Genomic DNA, 18,688 nt, shown 5'->3' with positions numbered 1-18,688 from the left:
CTTGAGATTGTCTACTTACAAGAGAGTGTTTCGCAGTTTTAATCCATTATGTGCAGTGATAACACACGTGATTGTACGTAATTGTTGTAATCCAGAATGGTGATGAGGAGATATCAAACACACACGGTTTACTTTACATAAAAATTTATTCGTATAAAAGGACACTTACATATATCCTGGGCTTTTCTCTCGGGCCTGTGCAAGGTAGTACAATGTTCATCGATCAACTTGAACTAATACTTCATATTCGGACACATGGACAGTATTTCGTAATTATTTTTTAAGTTACAGAGTCTCTTCGCCTTAAATGCAATATTTTTCTTCACAATTAAAAGTAACCAGTTTCCGGGAGTTGCTCTTCAATGAAACATTTTGATACATTGACAAAATTGATCGATGAATATTTCATAACACATGGTCACACTGGTTCGAGAAAATGTTCAAAAAAATCATAAAATTATTCTTAAAATGATATAAAATTATGCCTTGTATTTTTTTTCTCCTATTTATAAAGAACTGTCACTAATGCATAATGTAGAATTCTTAAATGTAATTTATATATTTATTGATAATTGCTTCTTATCATTTTTTTGCTCGCTAGTTCTCTTCTCATGAGTTGTTTTGTTCCTTCTCTATAAATCTTTATTACAATAATAATGATATAAAATGGAATATTCTTTTATGTAACCAAACCTTTTATGGCAATGTTTCATCTCAATTGTCTTTAATTTCTTCCACTATGACGATTTCTTCCATATCAAAATTCGAATATGTTCTATGCTTCCTCACGTCCAGATGTTCAAGTGACTGAAAACGATCTTACCCTTTATCTATATCGTCATCTCATCTTACAGGTAGGAGAAAGACCTAGGCTGCCTTAAATAAATTACTTCTGTGCTTGTTAGTTGACGTGTCGAAGAATCACTCGATGTTATGTTAGCATAGAATATGTCACTTTCAGTCAATCAAACAACTGGACACTGGCCATTCTCTAAGAATACCTATCATAACTAAACACTTCTTCAATTCTATTGCATTACTAAGTTGTTACGTTACATGTAAAGTGTGGTGTTAGTCTATTTTTATTGTTTTATTTAATTGGTAGGTTTTGAGGTCCCAATAATTATCGTTTATGTATTTTAAAACATTTATCAATAAGAATCTAGTTTGTGCGCATGTATTGCTCGTGCTCCTCAGCATCCCTTTTCTATTTTCATTTCGTAAATTGAAATAAGAAAAAAAAACTGATGGATTTGCTTTCTCTACATAGTTTACGACAAAAGTGTGACAAAACTTGCTGCAAGTTTGTGTAAAATTTGTATCTGAGACAAATGGTCACGTTGCAGTTAATTCTTTTAAAATTACATATAATGTCTATGTCAAAAAATCTAGATAAATCTTATGATTTATCAAATTTTCAATCTCAAATCGTTTTCGAAAATTCTCATATTTTCCACATAAAGTCATTCAGTCGACAAGACATCGGCCATTTTCGCGAACCTTTTAATTTAATAAAATTACAATAACTTTTTTTTTCTCAAAATCAACGTTTTTTTGATTAAATAAATGGGAGACTAGAAGTGAAATTGGGCGCAAAAAGTTGTCTCAATTTAATTGATTTTTCTGCATTAAGTTGTATTCTTTCTTTAAATCTGTTCAGTTTTAATACTTCATCTTCGTCTTCTTGCTTTTATTTTAGGGTCGACCACAGTTTTCAAAATCTATATTGAATATTCTAGCATCCAAAAAGATGGGAAAAGAAAATAAATTTGATGGAAAATTTCTTTAGCGTCGACACTGGATTATTCAATTTGACTGAATCTCTCGTTTTCTAGAAAAATGCAATATTATTAAGAGTACGTATCGTTGAATTCTTAAATTATTTACTCATTTTTTTTTCTTTTTAAATTAATTAATTATTAATAAAAGTTTGGCACCCTTCGTGATATTAGAAAGAATTTGTTTTTTCAGCATTATCCATGTTGATTGAATCTCTGGTTAAGAAACCATTTTAGTTCGTTCACTGGTCATTTCTGGAAGTTCATCTCTTTCTCGAGGCTGCCACCGCAATCATTTGTCGAAGAAGAGGTTCTGGTGAACATTTCTTAGGATCACATTTCATTTGTCCATCGCCGCCACATCTGCAAGGCAAAGAATAAAGTAGCATTTAATATTATGTCTGCGAATTAATAGCAATTGTCTTTTGATAAGAATACAAGAGGACAAAACTTACATGCAACTCATACATGGCCCACTCGATTGACGTACAATGTCGCCCACTTTGTAGGCTTTACCATCAATCTGGCACCCTTGCAGGGTGGCATGGCCCTTGTAGGCGTGATGCAGGAAGTGCGGTGGTAGCGTTGTAGTTGTTGTCGTCGTGCTGGTCGTCACGTTCATCACAGTGGCCATCGACACGGGGCACTCGTAGCGTGGACAGCAGAAGCCATGGATAGGCTCCTCGTGACAACCAGTAATTGGTGGTGGGCAGGACTGCTGCAGACAGATAATATCGCTTCGGAAGCAGAAGCAGAAGTCACAAGGATCATCTCGTGGGATCTGTTGGGCGGACACGTAGAGTTTTCCACCATATCTGCATGTTCCGGGTCCAAACGAAGACGCATCCTCTTCGTCACCATAATCTTCCTCTTGGTATGATGGTCCTGGATAGTGTCCAGCAGGAACCTGGCCATAGCCGGTATCGTAGTGCGGCGCACTTGTCGAGTAGTGACTGAGATCAGGGGTCATTGTTTGAACAGTGGAGGGTTTCTCGTCACTTGGCACATGAGGCTCTTCTTCGATGATCTCTTCCTCTTCTTCGGGTTCGAAGGAGATTGGCACTTGACTCTGATCATCATCCGGATGCAGGGGCTTCTGTGACTCTTCATCTTCATCCTCCTTTATCCTGTCATCGAGACCACCCTCACTTGGAGGCACCGTTGTTCTGTCGCTAGGTTCGGTAGCACTCGCTTCAGTCTTATGCTCCTCCTCTCCCTCCTCACCATGAGGCGGTTTCAGACTTGTGACTTCCTGAACACTTTCTGGCTCCTCTGGCTTCTCTGACTCCTCTGGCTTCTCTGGTTTCTCCTCTTCCTCTGGCATGCCTTCGGCTGGCGGGGCAGCAGTAACCTCTGCAGCTACGGTTGAAACTTCCAGTTCGGGCTCCTTCTCACTAGCCTTTGTCGGTTCAGCTTCTTCTGGGATTTCTGTTGCTCTCTCAGTCACCGGCCTCTCAGTAGGTTCGCCTTCCTTTACACCCTCTTCCGTCGTATCAGACGGTTTCTGCTCTTCTTCTTCTTCACTGGGCTTCGTTGGCTCATATTCGTGCTCAACAATCTGGGAATCGGGTGCTACAATCTCAGGCTTAGAGGTCTCTTCTTCTTCTTCCTTGCCGGGTGTTGAAACTTCACCCTCAACTGGGCTTGGTGTTGCTTCCTTCTCCTCATCCTCAGAAGGTTTGCTTGGTGTTTCCATGTCTTCCTCCTTTTCACTGTCTTCGGTTGGTTTTGTTTCAGTTTCAGGCGTAGGTTGCTCTTCCTCAGATGGTTTTGTCGGTTCAACTTCCTTCAGTGGCTCTTCTGTGGCTTGAGACAATTCTTCAGCAGGTTTTGTAGCTTCTTCCTCCTTCTTCTCTGTCACTGGTTCAATACTTTCAGTCGCAGGCTCTTCTTCCTTCTCAGGTACCCTTTCTGTCGGTTTATGTTCCGCGGGTTCTTCATCATCTTCTTCGGTTTCAGACGTTGGTCTGGGTTCAGTGACAACTTCAGCCACCATCTCTTCTGCAGGTTTCATTGGGGTCTCTGTGACAGCCTCGCCTTCGGCACTTTCTTCTTCAGGTTTCATCGGGGTCTCTGTAACAGCTTCGCCTTCGGCACTTTCTTCTGCAGGTTTGCTAGGAGTGACTTCATCTGCACCCGAAGTTGACGCTTCGGGTTCTCTCTCTGTGGGTGTCGGCATCTCTTCACTTGGCATTTCTTCGCTTGGCTTCTCTTCGCTCAGTGGCTTTGGCGTCTCTTCTTCCTTTTCTTCACCACTAGACGTTGTGTGATCAATAGCATCATCAAGATCTGCAGTGGTTTCTGGTTCCTTCTCTCCCAGAGGCTTCAATGTGGGATGAGTTTCTGTAGAAGTTGGGAGTTCTTCACTAATTGGTGTGGCTTCTTCAATTTTCTCTTCTTCTTCTGTGGCGGGTTCCTCTTTCTTGGACGGTTCAGTTGGCAGTGACTCCTCAGGAAGAATTGGCTTCTTCTCAATTGATTCAGTAGCCTCCTCTTCCTGCTCTGTTGTTTCAATAGCTGGTGTGGGTTTTCCAGGTTCTTCCTCTTCTTCTTCCTCCTCCTCTTCTTCCTCTTCAGCTGGTTTTTCAGGTTTACCACCATCCTCTTCTTCAGCTGCTGTGGTAGGCTTTTCTTCCAGAATACTAGGTTTCGTTGCTTCTTCTCCACTTGGCGTTGGCGCTTCTTCTTCTTCTTTCTCCTCTTCTGTCTCTCCACTCGGAGCTGGAGTTTCCAATTCACTGGGTTTAGTGGGTTCAGCAACTTCTGATTCAGTTTGCTCCTCGGGAAGAGCAGTGGGTGAGACTGTATCGTCTTCTTCAGGTTTAAGTTCTTCTGTTGGTCTCTCAGGCTCAGCTGGCAATGATTCTGGTTCCTTTGTAGTCGGTGAAATTTCATCCTCATGTTCAATGGGTTGTACAGTGGCTGGAAGTTCGGCTTCTTCGGGTTTCTCAGATGGCTCAGCAGCTTCAGGAGTTGGTTTCGCTTCTTCTGTCTCCTCAGGTTTCTGAGAAGCTTCCTCTTCTTCAGGCTCTTCAGATGACTCAGTAGATTCAACAGATTCAGGAGTAGGCTTGATTTCCTCTTCTTTCTCAGGCTTTTCAGAAGATTCTTCACTTTCTGGCGTTGGCTTGACATCCTCTTCTTCAGGTTTCTCTGGAGATTCTGATGACTCATATGATTCTTCAGAGTCTGGGGTAGGTTTAACTTCATCCTCTTCTTCTTCAGATACTTCTTCAGTTTGTGGAGTCGGCTTAACTTCATCTTCTGCCTCAGGTTTATGTTCTTCTGGTTCGTGCGTTATTTCTTCTTCTTCGCTTGGTTTAGTGGCCTCTTCTGTCACAGCTGGTTTAGTAGCCTCATCTTCCTTGCTTGGCTCTAATTCCTCGTGTGCTGTGGTAGGTTCTTCTGCAGGCTTCAGTGGTTGTTCATCCTCATGAGTGATTTTTTCTGTCACAGCAGGAGCGCCAGTTGCTTCTACATCTGTTTGTTCAGGAGCAGATGTCTTAGGAGGTTCTAGTTCCGATGCTGGAGTTGAAACTTCTTCTTCGGGCGCCTTGGTGGCCAATTCACTAGGAGTTGTTACTAGAGGTATTTCAGGGGTTTCTTCCTCCTCCTCTTCCTCCTCGGGATGTTCAACCTTAACGCCTGGAAGTTCAGATGGCTGTTCTTCAATAGGCCTACTCGTGGTAACATCGGAAGGTCGCGGCGTGTGTTCCTCCTCGGATTCCTCTTCTGATTCCTCCTCAGATTCTTTAGTGGGAATTGCTTCCGGCATAGTTTGAGGCTTAGATTCCTCTTCTTCTTCCTTTTCATCTGAAGGCTGCGCTACAATAGAAGGCTTGGTGGGTTCTTCTTCAGGCAGGTCCTCCTTTTCTGTAATAGCAGCATCAGGTTTAGCAGTTTCAGATGGAGTGGGAGCTGGAGTAGGTTGCTCTTTTTCTGTCACTTGCTCTGCTACTTCCAGTTTGTCTGTGGCATAAATTACTTCATCTTCTGGCAAATGAGGCTTAGCAGTTTCTTTTTCAAGTGATGATTCCGTTGGGCTCTCTGCTTCAACTTCGGGAGCACTGGTTTGTTCTTCAACTTCAGGTTTCTTGGTAATTTCACCCTCAATTTCGGTATGAATTGTGGGCACTGGTGGAAGGGATTCTGTCTTATCTTCGGTTTCCTTCTCATGTGGCGTGCTAGCAGGGACGCCCTCAGGAGCCTTTTCTTCTTCTGGAGCCTTTTCTTCTTCCGGAGCCTTTTCTTCTTCCGGAGCCTTTGCTGTAGTCTCTTCATCTTCTCCTCCGCGAACATCTAAAGTTACAGTCTCGGGTTTCTCTTCTTCTTCTGGGAACAAGATGCCAATATCCTCTTCAGGAGCCTTTTCAGTTGATGATGCAGCTGTTGTTTGTTCTCCTTTGTCTGATTCTTCAGTCGGAGCTGGGCCTTCTGGCATTTCAGTTTCTTCAGGGCGGCCTGTTTTCTCCTCTTCCATTGAAGGTTCTGGTGTTTCCTTTGGCAATTCTGTAGCAGATGGAGTTATAATTTCAACATGTCCTCCTTCAGTTTGCTCTTCTTCCTCTTCGCTCTGTTCAGGAATTTCTTCTGGACGTTCTGTGGGCTTTTCTTGCTTTTCAGTAATTGCAATTGGTGCTTCAGACGGCAATTCTTCCTTCTCAGTGACTTCCTCTTCAGCTTCAGTAACTGTGTCTGGGCGTGATGTTTCTGCTTCAGGTTTAAGCTCTTCTTCAGGCTTGGCTTCTTCCTCAGGTTTCATTTCTTCCTCTTCTGGCTTCTCTGTGTAATCTTCAGGTTGAAGGGTTGAAATATGTATAAGTTCAGGGCGTTCTTCCTCCTCTTCACTTGATTTCTCTGGAACTTCAGGTTGACTTTCAGTACCAGGTGCACCCGTTTCTGCTTCAGTTTCTTCTCCTTCAGGTTTCTCAGGAATATGACTAGGAAGCTCAATTTCTTGAGGTCTGTGAGTAGTCGGTTCGGGTCCATACTCATCGGTGTAGGATTGAAGAATTTCTGGACTTATCAATTCGCCTTCACCATCATCTGGAGCAGCCCTTGTTGTTGCTTCTACTTCTTCCTCCTCCTCCTCTTCACTCTCAGGTTTTTCTTCTTCAGATGGTTTACTAGGTTCTTCTTCCTTCTCAATGGGTGTCAGTGTAATCTCAGTTACCTCGGCCTCCTCCATTGCTGTAGTAACTTCTGGTTTGAATTCCTCAATAACAGCTGGGACCTCATCAGGACTGATTTCCTCAACAATTGCTGGAATCTCTGAAGCTTCTTCAGCACGCTCAGTTGTTGTAGGAGCCCTGGTATGTTGCTCTTCAGAAGATTCCTCAGATGATGTCTCCAAGTCCTGAGGACACTTGTAGTTGGGGCAGCACTCATCGAAATTTCTATAGAAAGGTTGGCACTCGACATAGTTTTCTGGGGGTGGTGGACACTTCACAGTTTCGCAATGAACCACACTGTTGACGCAGGTACAAAAGAGCTGACATTTGTTGACGGCAGGAATAATTTCATTGTTAGGATAACTAATACCATCCACCAGACAGTTCCCTTCACCGGGAATTGATGGAGGCAACAGTTCAGCGGTTGGTGTCGGAGTAGCCAGCTCTTCTTCAGTAGATTCCTCTTCTGGCTCCTTTTCTTCACTTTCCTTGATTGAGGGTGATGTTGGTGTGATGATTTCTTCTTCTTCTTTCTCAGGAGCGATGGTGGTAGCGAGGGGTTTTTCGGGTTGTTCTGGCTCCTCTGGTTTCTCAGCTTCTTCTGATTCTTCCTTGCTGGGTTCATCAGTAATAGACTCTTCAGATGCCTCAGTGGATGGCGCCTCAGTGGAAGGTGCCTCAACAGCAGGTGCAACAGTAGCAGGTGCCTCGGATTCGTCATGACCTGGAGTCTTGGGTTCTTCAGTGTGTTCTTCTTCGGGCAGACCAATGGGAGTTTCTTCAGGTTGTTCTGTAGATTCCAGTTCAGGTTCCTCAGATTCTTCTGGTTTGGGAGTCTTCGGGCCTTCCGTATGCACTTCAGGCTCTTCTTTCTCGGGCTCGTCGAACTCTCCTGACCCTTCAAGATGTGGTTTCTCTTCCTCCTCTTCATCCTCAGGTAAGAAAGTGACTCCAGGTTTCTCTTCCAGCTCCTTATGCTCTGTTGTGACTTGCATAATTTCGGGTTTCTCCTCTTCAATCTTGATAGTAGGTTTGGGTTCCTCTTCAGGCGCCTCAGTAGCTTTTTCGGTGGCCTCTTCAGGTAATTTCTCTTCAGGACCTGCCTTTGTAGTGACTTCTTCAAGCGTATGAGAGCCAGAATCAATACTGTATTCAGTAACTTGCTCATGCTCCACCGGTTCGGGAATCTTGATCATATCTGGAGATTCTGTAACAATTTCTCTCTCCGGCAGTTCAAGATCATCATGACCAGGAGTAGTTGAGGATGGCTCTTCAAGTGGCGTTTCGGGACTTGGTTTCTCAGCCTCCTCCTCGGATGATGTCACCTCTTCAGACGTTTCCTCTTCACTAGGCTCATGGTCTGGGGCTGGCGTCTCAGGGCGGATAGGCACTTGTCCCTCTTCTTCAGATGGTGTTAATTCAGTGGATTCACTAGATGATTCACTAGATTCCTCTTCGTCGTGCTCTACTGGCTTCTGTGGCGGCAAATATTCTGCTGGTGGGTGATGTGTAGATGTGAATTGATCTGGCTCAACAGTATTGTCATCTTCAGTCTCCTCAATTTCACCAGATTTTGTGTCAAGAGCACCAGCCTTCTCTGTCGTCGGAACACCCTCTCCGGCAATTGTTGTCAATTCGCCATGCATTTCTGGAGAAATGCTTGCCTCTTCTGGTGATTCAGTTGCTTTCAACGGTTCTTCAGTGGCCATCACCTCATCTTCTTCGTGACCCTCTTCTGGTTTTTCTGACGACTCACTCTCTGTAATGATTGTTGTCGGTTTCAGTTTCTCTGTAGTGGAGATTGTCTCTTTAACTGTGGCCGGACCCTCCTCCTCTTCTTTGTCAATATGAGATTGCAAATCTTCATCTATGATGTGCTGTTGCAAATCTTCTTCAGCCTCTTTGATGGGCTCAGTTGTGGCTTCATGAGTCAGCGTTGTTGCCGTCTCGGTGTGAGCCTCTTCGATTTCAGGTTTCTCCTCCGGCATTATTTCATTAAACTTATCATCCACTTTGTCAGACGACATTGTGGTCATTGGCTCCTTCTCCTCTGGCATGGGGGTCTTCTGGTCATGTGTATCAAACTCTTCATCCTCATCAATACGAGTATCGAGTCCTGTTCCCAGGGTTGTAGCTTCCATCTCCTCCTTTCGAGTAGCACTCTCCGGTTCCTCCGTTTTGGATTCTTCACAGTCATACACATCCGGACAACATTGACCCTCACGCGGTGGACGTGCTGTACAGTTCTTGCCCTCATTCTCCAGCGGTGTTCCACATTCTTGCACGGCGCATACAATATCGCCTCGCATACAGTAGCAGTGCTCACATGGCTGGTCAGTGAAAATGAGAGCCCCATCCGCAAAGACTTCGCCATCGTGAACACAATCCGCCTCAACTCCAGGTGGTGTGGTCGTAGTGAGCATGAATCCTGGCGTTGGGCGCTCAGTTGTTGTCGTTTTGTCTTCCAGCATAAGAGTATCATCTTCCGCTTCATGATCTGCCGGAAAAAAAATCAATAAAATTGAGGAATTCGTCTCATTAACTGAGGGTAAAGAATTACCGCATTCGTAACGAACGGGACAGCAGACTCCTTTGTTGTAGATAGGTCGACAACCCTCAACGTGTAGCGTACATTCTTGCATAACACACGCAGTCATGTTGCGAATGCAATAGCAAAGTTCACACGGCTTGCGAGGATTCGATGGCACTTGAGCACCTTCTGGGTAGAACCTATTATCAATAGAACAGCCAAAGCGATCGAGGCCTCCCACATCTGTTGACGGACTCGATGTGGCATGATCAACGAGCTCGACAGGAACTGTGGGTGAGAGAGAAGGTGATGTTAGCATTAGATGAAGATGAATCGCAGGTGAGAAATAGTGATTTACCTTCGGGACACGTAATGACAGGACAGCACTGATCTTCACGTTTCTCCACCACGCAATCCTGACCGATGGGCTTCGTGAATGGACAGACACGCAAGTAGCACATCAACATCCTATTGTGGCAAGTACAGTTGAGACATGGCTCGTTCGTCATTATCCTATCACCCTCCGAGTACTGATGGTAGTTGTAGTAGCAGCCAGATTCTGCAATGATCAATCAATAAATTAATTACACTATCTGATAGTAAGTCAATCAACGAGATATGATCACTTCGTGAACAATTAGGATCATCGCATTGAAGATCTCTCCTCAATTTCTTCTCAGATTACTGGGGAACTGTGGCAAGAATTGGGACAATGCCAGAATATATGGGATAAGTATGTGGTACAGAGAAATCATAGAAGATCACAGCAAAAGGCAGCATTCATAAATCGTTGAGTAAAGTGATTTTCATGATGCACATTATTCATCTTAGCACCGATTTCCGGGAATTTATTGCTGTGGCGAGTTGCACGATTTTCCTCGGATATATTGGGAGACTCGAGGCGCAGCAAAAGTAGCTGGAGATTCTTTCTCATCATTTGAGCAAATGCTTAAGCATAAATGGCATAGAATTGGGTACAGTTTGCAGAGGGAATTTCTCAAGTGAAATTGCTCATCGCGCGGAAGAGAAGAAAGCTTCTTGACGTGCGGAGGCGAAGAAGAAGTCAGTAAGGAGACTTCTTTCACATACTCTATTCTTGAAACAATTCGCCATTAATTCATCCACAATGAAGACTGTTGCATGCTCCTAATGACACTCAATTATACTGAAGCTGAAAACGATGTGAATGCTTTCTTTTGTACCGGCAATCTCTCGCCTTCGTGCTTGGTTACAAATTGCCCCATCTCAAAATCAGTTCCATTTCATTTGATGGTGATGCAGCTTCAAAGTGTGAATGATGATTTTATTACCCCATTTGAGACAGTTTATCTCACTCAGTGGCTCTCGGGCGCACTTGGCTGATCAAAGAGGATCACACAGATTAATTAGAGAATGATTACATCAGCCCCGGATACATGTGGCTCGGACAGCGTCTGGACAACAGTCACACAAGCGCCACACTTATTTCCGCAATCAACTGAGATGAGTAAGTTGCGATGGTAATTATGTAATTTTCGGTTTTGTATCCTCGCTTTTTTGGCCACCACTAGCCCGAAGGTTGAAGCATTCTTTTTATCATTCCGCAATCAGGCAGCTAAATTCTTCTCTTCTATGTATCACTGTTAGTGGAGATTTAATGGTGAGCCTCCTTTTCGTGTGGTCACAGATATTGCAAACAACCAAGCAAACAGCATGAGCTTGTGTGACTTTTGATATTATCGAAAAATTGAAACATATTCTAATTATATAAAACAAGATTCACTATATGAAAAATTTATAGTCAATGATTTCCTGTAAAAACATTCACAATTGTATACAACAATTTTGTGTGTGCTAGCGAATCCCAACTGTCCGTAAAGTTCCCATGCCTTATCAGTACTTTTTGCTCTCAGAATTTCACAGACAAGAAACAAGAATGGTTTCACGAGTGGAATAACTAAAGAGAGAACATAAAAAGGGAGAATCTTAGCAATTTGGCGGTAAATAGTTTTAATTAATTTATAAAGTAATTTATTCCTCATCGCCCATTACCTGGTATGGTCGTCTCGGAGACGCGAAGGAATAATTAAGTGTATTGTTAAAAGGGAAAACCGTTAATAATTTCTGTACTTTCATAGATGAAGTAAACAAACACACCTTATGCCACAATGCAACAATAGGAATCCCTCAAGATTCTCTTTCCCACCCTGCCCAGAGACTTTGCCATTGCATTCTTTGCCATTTGTGGCGGAGGGAGAGAAAAAAAGAGAGGCATTCTTGCTCATCCAAGTGACGATGTAATCATGTTCACGGTGATCATATTGGAGTTAGAATGGATAATATCATACTCACCACTATACGTCTCCAGTTCCGTGTTCTCGTGCACGGGAGCTGAAAAGACAGAGAGAAATTAGACAGAGCAATTAGTGTCATCGTTCAAATTCAATTTTAATACGATTCTCTTGTTGACCGGAGTGAGAATTTTTGGAATGTGATATCACTGGGAAGACATCACAATACCTAAATAGACTATCTCGTTGGGGAACATGCAGAGTCCATCGGCGAAAAATGGTAATTTGAAAGCATTTCTGAGAGTTCTCAGATCCACAAAATGACTCTGCTTAATTCATTTTCTGTGTCATTGCTTATGCCGAGGAAATTTTTATTGGCACGTTTCTCAGTAGAAGAAAGCACACACTCAAGAATCACCTAAAAGCTTCCCGATCGGAAGGCGCAGCTAAACAATGGGATGATGAGACAATCAGCAGGTGATGAGATTTGAGGAAGAGTTTGCTGTCTGATTAGAATGGGAATGATTAATTAATCTCACCGAGAGATTATCAAGCCATCGCTCATCTTCAATGGGGCGAACACATCAACGGGTTTTTGTCATAAGCATCAACCTGTTTCCTCAGCATTAACTAACAACAACAATCATAATCGACAAGTGAAGTGTGAGTCATACGAGTAGTTTTTCATGAGTTGCAACTTTTTTTCTGATTGCGAATTCTATGATGATTTGGATCATGAGAACGAAGCGAAAGAAAGGGGAATTGTCCAATTAATTTAAGTGTCTCGCGTACAAAGTATACAGCTTTTAAACCTCAACTGTGCAAGAACGATTCCAACCACGAAAGGCTGATTAAAGAGCGATAAATTGAAACGCATGATCCGTGGGTGACATATGACATTTCTTCAATCATTCATGCAATTTCTCATCAATCAACGGGTAAGTGGGTAAAAAGTAAGCGATTGAAAGTCTAGACACGAAGGTACTCTTCATCTCTTTTAATCACGAGGGACTAGCAGAGGATTTAATGGTTCTAAGCCGTACAAGGAAGGCCAATGCGTGGCGTTTTGCAACTCAGCTGCTTGATGAATTGAGACTGTGACCTCTTCTAATTTATCACGTATGCAAATCAACTGCAAAACCCACAGAGGATCTCCCCGAGTCTCTTTGCCCGTGACCACGGAGGCGAAAATCTACGCTGCATCGAGTTAGATAAATCTATCGCATTGCCATGAGATTAGCAACAAAGCGAACAAGAATGTGTCTTGATGGCTTCCCTCTCCTTGTAGACAAAATGATGCACAATTTTTCAATTGAACGCTCTTCTCTTCCTCATCACTGGGCTGTGCCCGTGACAATGGCGAGGCTGGCCTCAATCGAGAGCCACGGATGTCAGAGAGCAAAGAAAGGGCCCGAGAAATATTAATATGCCTCTGCTGTGAATGGAAGAGACTATCGTTTAATTGAAGTCACATCTGCTGCCAAAATATTTGGCAATATTGAGTGAGAAAAAAGGCGAATTGCTCAAGGGGAAAGGCAATCGATGTGTGTCTGGTACAGTTGAGGCAGAACGACTTTAATAAAAGTGTCGCTAATGCCGAGTGTCACCATTTGATACACTCTTTGGGCTGAATCCACCTGCTAAACCACGTTTCACGGTAGTCCCATCTGAATTTTTTCCACTTTGATTAGGATCTGAGCGACGTGCCGGTATTTTTACAAGAGTAATTATATGCGAATAAGTGCTATAAAGTTATTATTAGGACTAACAAATTGCTCACAGCGTCTGTGGACACACCTTCGTATAATTTATTCCATTTGCCGACTGATCGTAAAGTGATTCCCTCTTGTCCATTCATAAATAAAAATCAGTGTCAATTTCACGATTATTTCAGAGTTGTACACACACTTCCACTGGTCAATGATCATCGGCGACCGGTGTGACTGAGTGATTTACGGAAGGCATCACCGTGAAGCATCCTTCATACAGAAACACACTGCACACACGGATTCGCGCGCGCGTCCATTGCAGAACAGGGAGAAAAAAACTACAAGGACTCCCGTAAAATTTCACGCAACGATTTACACGCCGACACATCTTTCATTATTTCTTCTGCAAATGCTTGAGTAAATTATAGAGCGCATTTTCTGCGAGTCACTTCTGCACTAGTTAAGTGTCAAATAATGGATATTTATTGCCATTTTATCCCGGTTCTGTGTCGGATATGTTAATGAGATGTGGCGAGGTGATTCTTCTCACACACGATGACTTCTTTTATGGAGTGTGCGCTGGTATATTTCAACGCGGGGACTGCAAAATTTATCGGAACTGTCCATATTAATTTTGCCATAATAGAGTTTCATATTAGTTGCATAGACAATCTTTTTCACCCATCCGGACGACTATTATAGTTCACCATACATCTCAATAGGAAGACGCTCATTTCTCTGAATGTACGTTGAGAAAATTATGCCCAATAAACCTATTAATAAAGTCTCTCCGCATAAGCAATCAATGCACGGGCAATTTGTCGTTCTCTTTACTGCTCTATAAATGATCATAATGGTATGAAATAAAATTTATTCGTATAACTGTCGGTGTCGCGGGTTTTTGTGCACGTCAGTGAATTGCGCAATAAATATATTAAAAAGCAATTTTTAATCGTTCTTTTTTCGGTACGTGCCAAGAGTGCCAATGGCACCTTTGACACTGACTTTGAAAATAAAGTTGTATCACTTGATCATTGCCGGGGGAATTTATTGTATAAGAGCAGCAACACATGAAGCGTGGGAATTATTGAAGTTGATGTGGAGAACAATATTGAGCATAGGAGCATGGGTGCTATGCTGGCGGAGTGAAAGAGAGAATTATAGTGATTTTGCAGAAAAATGAACCTGTTTCGATCGGATTTCGTGTTGTTGTATATGGTGGATTTTTTATTCTCGATCTTAGCGCAGAGATGCGGGATCTCTGCGCCAAGTTGAGTGACCCCCTATTTGTCTTTTCTTCTCCACCACCAACACAGAGACAGCTCTTCCCAGATCAATTTGAGCCGCTGCCCTTCTCTTGCCTCGCCACTTCCTCACGAGACATGGCAAATTGCATAATCTTCATAGTAATACAGCCACGAGTGCAGAATACAAACACAGGGAGCTTCAATAAATAATTAAATTTTATTATTTTCCATGTGCATTTCAATTTGTGCAATTTTCCATCTCCGTCCGCCCGCCCAGCATTGATCCGCAATTGCGATGCCACCGAGGATCTCACCAGAAGCCACGGAAGGCCAGCAATGAGAATACATGATAATGACAATGACAATGATGTCGTAAAACTGACGACAATGACGGAAAAATGGTAATTACACTGCACTTGAATTATGACAAAAGGGCAACAATAATATGGCATGAGATTGAACATTTTCACGATAGATAAACTCTCCCAGGACTGCCCACTTGTCTGCTTGGCGATCAAAATCAACTCCAAAATTGGAACATTACGCATTGTTTGCGAAAAGTCGTACAAGTCAATAGGATGTTGTCGCTCCAAAAGAACAACAAAATATATGCGGAATATTCCTCCTCAAGTATAGAATATTCTATGCTAGAGGGCTGTAAACTGAGGAATATTTCCATTCTGCGCGCAAAATTGAATTTTCAAAAGTAACGATTTTGCAGAATGCGCTTTCAAAATTACAGTACAATAAATTACTAATTCATATGAGTCTCTTGTGAGTTTATGGCATAACAAAGATTTTAAAAAATAAACACAGTGTCATAACATCACTTGAGAAACACTTGAATGCTATTGAATGACTTGTACATGCTCGCAGACGTGTAATTCAGTGAAAAGAGAAGAAAAACTTTCAATGAACATAACTGGACTGCGCCTATTAACATTTTAAGTGTAATTGCCCCGCGAAGGTGAGCTCTGGGTGGATACCGTGCAGCTACCGCCAGTCTGACTTATCCACCCCTTTCATGGCTTCCTCATGTCCTGGCCAAGATGCCTCTCAGATGGGCTTGTATGGCAAACATGAGGCCACGGTGATGGCAATGGTGCAAATTCAATGAATAAAATTATATGTACGGCATTCTGTGGCCAAGGAGTGAGCCAAACAGTAAAGCAATTACCATCTGTCGTCTTTTGGATTTGTTAACTAAATCTCGAGTCACGACCGCAGAGGAGCCTGACTCTTAGAAGCCTCCAATGCAACTGGTGAGGAATCGCGCGCGATTGAATTTCGCTTTCGTGACTTCAAATACAAATTGTTCCACCCAACAAACACTAGCTATTGCAGCTATAATAAGAGTGAGAGCACTCTCAGGGAGATATGAGGGAAAATTTTAATGTGTTTATATAATGCAGCTTATGAATGTTTTATACTTATGTATCGGCGCGAGAGGCGAACATGGCACGGCAACATAGTCATGTATTGAGATTTCAAATACACCAGACACTAATTCCCATAAATTGCACGCATTTTTTCACCTTCCTCTCGCGATTCTCACACTGTGAAATCATTTTCTTTGCATGTGAAGTAATGCCATGGCGGAGAGAGAGAGAGAGGTAATTTCTTGTGTGCGATTTCCATCGTATGTGACTCGCTGGCGTAGCCATGAACTTGGAAAGGCCACCACATATTCTTGTGATGCTGACAGTGAATGTGCTATTGCTTTTGCCGCCCCGCGCAAAGGTGCCATGGCAGGTGAGAGCAAAAAAGCACGCGGAGAAAGATTTTCGGGCATCTTTTTTGTACGCCTCGTGCGCAAAAATGATCCGACAATTGAGCAAAATTACATAATTATTGCGGTGTTTTGGGTGTCAAAAACCCCATTTTTGCCTGAAACAACGAACTTTTAATCACGCTCCGTTCGTCTCACATTCCTGAGGAACAACACTTTTGGTGGGCTTGAGGCGATTTTCTGCCAACTCTGCGACACTACGATTGGAAATAGATTGCTTCTATCGCAAGCTTCCGGGCTACTTTTGTGTAAAATTTAGGGGAGAACATTAGTACTTGTTTCTTTAATTAAATGTCTCGTGAAAAGAAGTTTTTCAAGCAACTCGGTTGTCGCGATTCTCAAGACATTTCTTTTCTATTATAAAATTTGCATTCAGAGCTTTCAGTAGTGGCTCATAATGTTCCATCCATTAGGAGAAATGTGTTTGATGACCTCTTAAGTATGGATAATTAATTTGGCATTTCAATTCCCCTTTGATATATCGCGATGGACATCTGAGTGAGATAAGGCGACGAAGGGGACAAATTTATGCAAATGCAATTTGGTCATTTAGATAAGATTAATAGGATACAGAGGGTCAATTTCGTGGAGTCACGAAGAGACACTTGTTGAACATTCTCACCTGCACGCAATCGCCCGAGTTTGTGCATTCGCGCTTCTCACTCGCTCTCTTGAGGAATTGCTTTAATCCAAAAATGCTAATTGGAGCCATCAGAGCGATTGGCCGACAGCGTACCGAGAGCAATGCCCTCCGCGGGAATAAATTGATTTTTTGGACATAAACTTCAATCGGATGAAATTTGATTATTAAGTATATACGGAGGAACGGAACCTTCTCTATGCCTCCAACCTTGCGCGTCTTATGCCTGTGCGTCCAGTCAAGTGGGCTTTTTGCCCGGGCCTCCATCGGTAATTTCTTCATCATTTCCCATCGACGTGCGAGAAATTTTCGGCACCGAGAGAGAGAGAAAGAGAACGGGAAGAGGCAAAAAGCCTATAAAATTTCTCCCGCGGGAACTCCCTGGGTAGCTTGCCGTAAAAACTTTTCATTTCACTTCTGCAGCGCACAACTTAAGTGCTGCGAGCACGAGGTATATAATTTTTAATCGCCCCGTGATTTAATTGTATGTTATGGGATATATTCACAAAGTGCATTTTTTCCATCCGCCGTGCGTGTGTGAATCGTAAATATTGGGGTCCGAAAAGTGCGCATGTGAGGAGGCGAAGAGAAATGCCTGATGTGACGTTAAATGAAGAACCTGCTGGAATCCATTGAGTTTCTTCATGCATAATTGTTCTAAGTGTGTTTCACTTCTTGTTCCGAGTGAGCAAACATCCAAAGAAATAAGGCGGAGTACAGATTAACGGTGAATAAATTTAGGATAACTTTTTTCCCCACACTGGACCTCCTCTCACCCAATCTAAATGGACAAGAAAATGTGCTTAGGTCATTTGCAGCACTCTCTTGGGATTAATCGGTTTGAGGTGTTGCGTGAAATTCCACAGCGTGGCACATTTGGCGACTCACCTGATAAGCACACTCCCACGAGCGTGATCATCACTAGGAGGGTGGTCAATTCGAGCCCCAGAGGGCTCGAATGGGGTCTCCTCATCGTTGACGTCTCTCGCCTGAAAGCAGAAGAAGAAGAGGGCATAGATTAGTCACTGTGCGAATAGGTGTCAAATTCTTCAAGTCATCTCATTGGTCTCATTTAGGTCAGCGAGAATCTCGATGAGTTATGTTTGCTCTTAATCTCTCTATTTTCGGTATTTCCCAAGTGATCTTCGCCTCGCGGCACTAAGAAATCATCTCTCTTCTGGCCAAAAGTTCTCCCTGACGAGGAAAAAGTCTCAAAATAGATCACTGCCTAAAGTGATCTGATCCTTCTCTCAGCAAAAAATATACACCACAGAGCCTCATTCGACTTACTTAGTTGTCGCTTAGAGGCTCTCAATGAACGAAAGATTCCAATCAGCAGACGACGAACCCGATCGAGCGGCATCACTAGTTACTCTGTGACGCAAGAAAAAACCCACCTTGCGAGTCCATTCATAGAAGATCAGCGCAGAAAAATATCAATGATCCACTTCTGAGGTGTCACAAGTGGATCTGTCGAGTTGATTTGTTAATTATGCGTATTTAAAGTGACTTAATTGCCGACATGCGAGTGTGTTGAAATTGTTTAGATTGACC

General features: G+C 42.9%; 1 protein-coding gene across 1 annotated transcript; it reads right to left on the bottom strand.

Annotated features, from left to right (window-relative positions):
* Positions 1-172: 172 nt before the first annotated feature.
* Positions 173-18,114, bottom strand: LOC132259283 (titin). The gene is made up of 6 exons (XM_059756847.1): positions 18,023-18,114; positions 11,811-11,849; positions 9,838-10,038; positions 9,510-9,767; positions 2,234-9,446; positions 173-2,141 (listed from the first exon to the last, which is right to left on the bottom strand). Exons 1-6 carry the CDS (start codon positions 18,105-18,107, stop codon positions 2,042-2,044), a joined length of 7,896 nt encoding a protein of 2,631 aa, XP_059612830.1. The 5' UTR covers positions 18,108-18,114; the 3' UTR covers positions 173-2,041.
* Positions 18,115-18,688: the final 574 nt, after the last annotated feature.

Source organism: Phlebotomus argentipes, unplaced genomic scaffold (assembly GCF_947086385.1).
Source record: "Phlebotomus argentipes unplaced genomic scaffold, Phlebotomus argentipes genome assembly scaffold_18, whole genome shotgun sequence".
NCBI lineage: Eukaryota > Metazoa > Arthropoda > Insecta > Diptera > Psychodidae > Phlebotomus > Phlebotomus argentipes.
This window is presented reverse-complemented; position numbering and strand designations above follow the sequence as displayed.

Excerpts from the sequence above, each read along its gene's own strand:
- LOC132259283 (XM_059756847.1), bottom strand. The coding sequence starts at position 18,107 with ATGAGGAGACCCCATTCGAGCCCTCTGGGGCTCGAATTGACCACCCTC. Across the intron at positions 11,850-18,022 it reads CGTGGGAGTGTGCTTATCAG|CTCCCGTGCACGAGAACACG; the intron begins GTGAGTCGCCAA and ends CTGTCTTTTCAG. Across the intron at positions 10,039-11,810 it reads GGAACTGGAGACGTATAGTG|AATCTGGCTGCTACTACAAC; the intron begins GTGAGTATGATA and ends TGATCATTGCAG.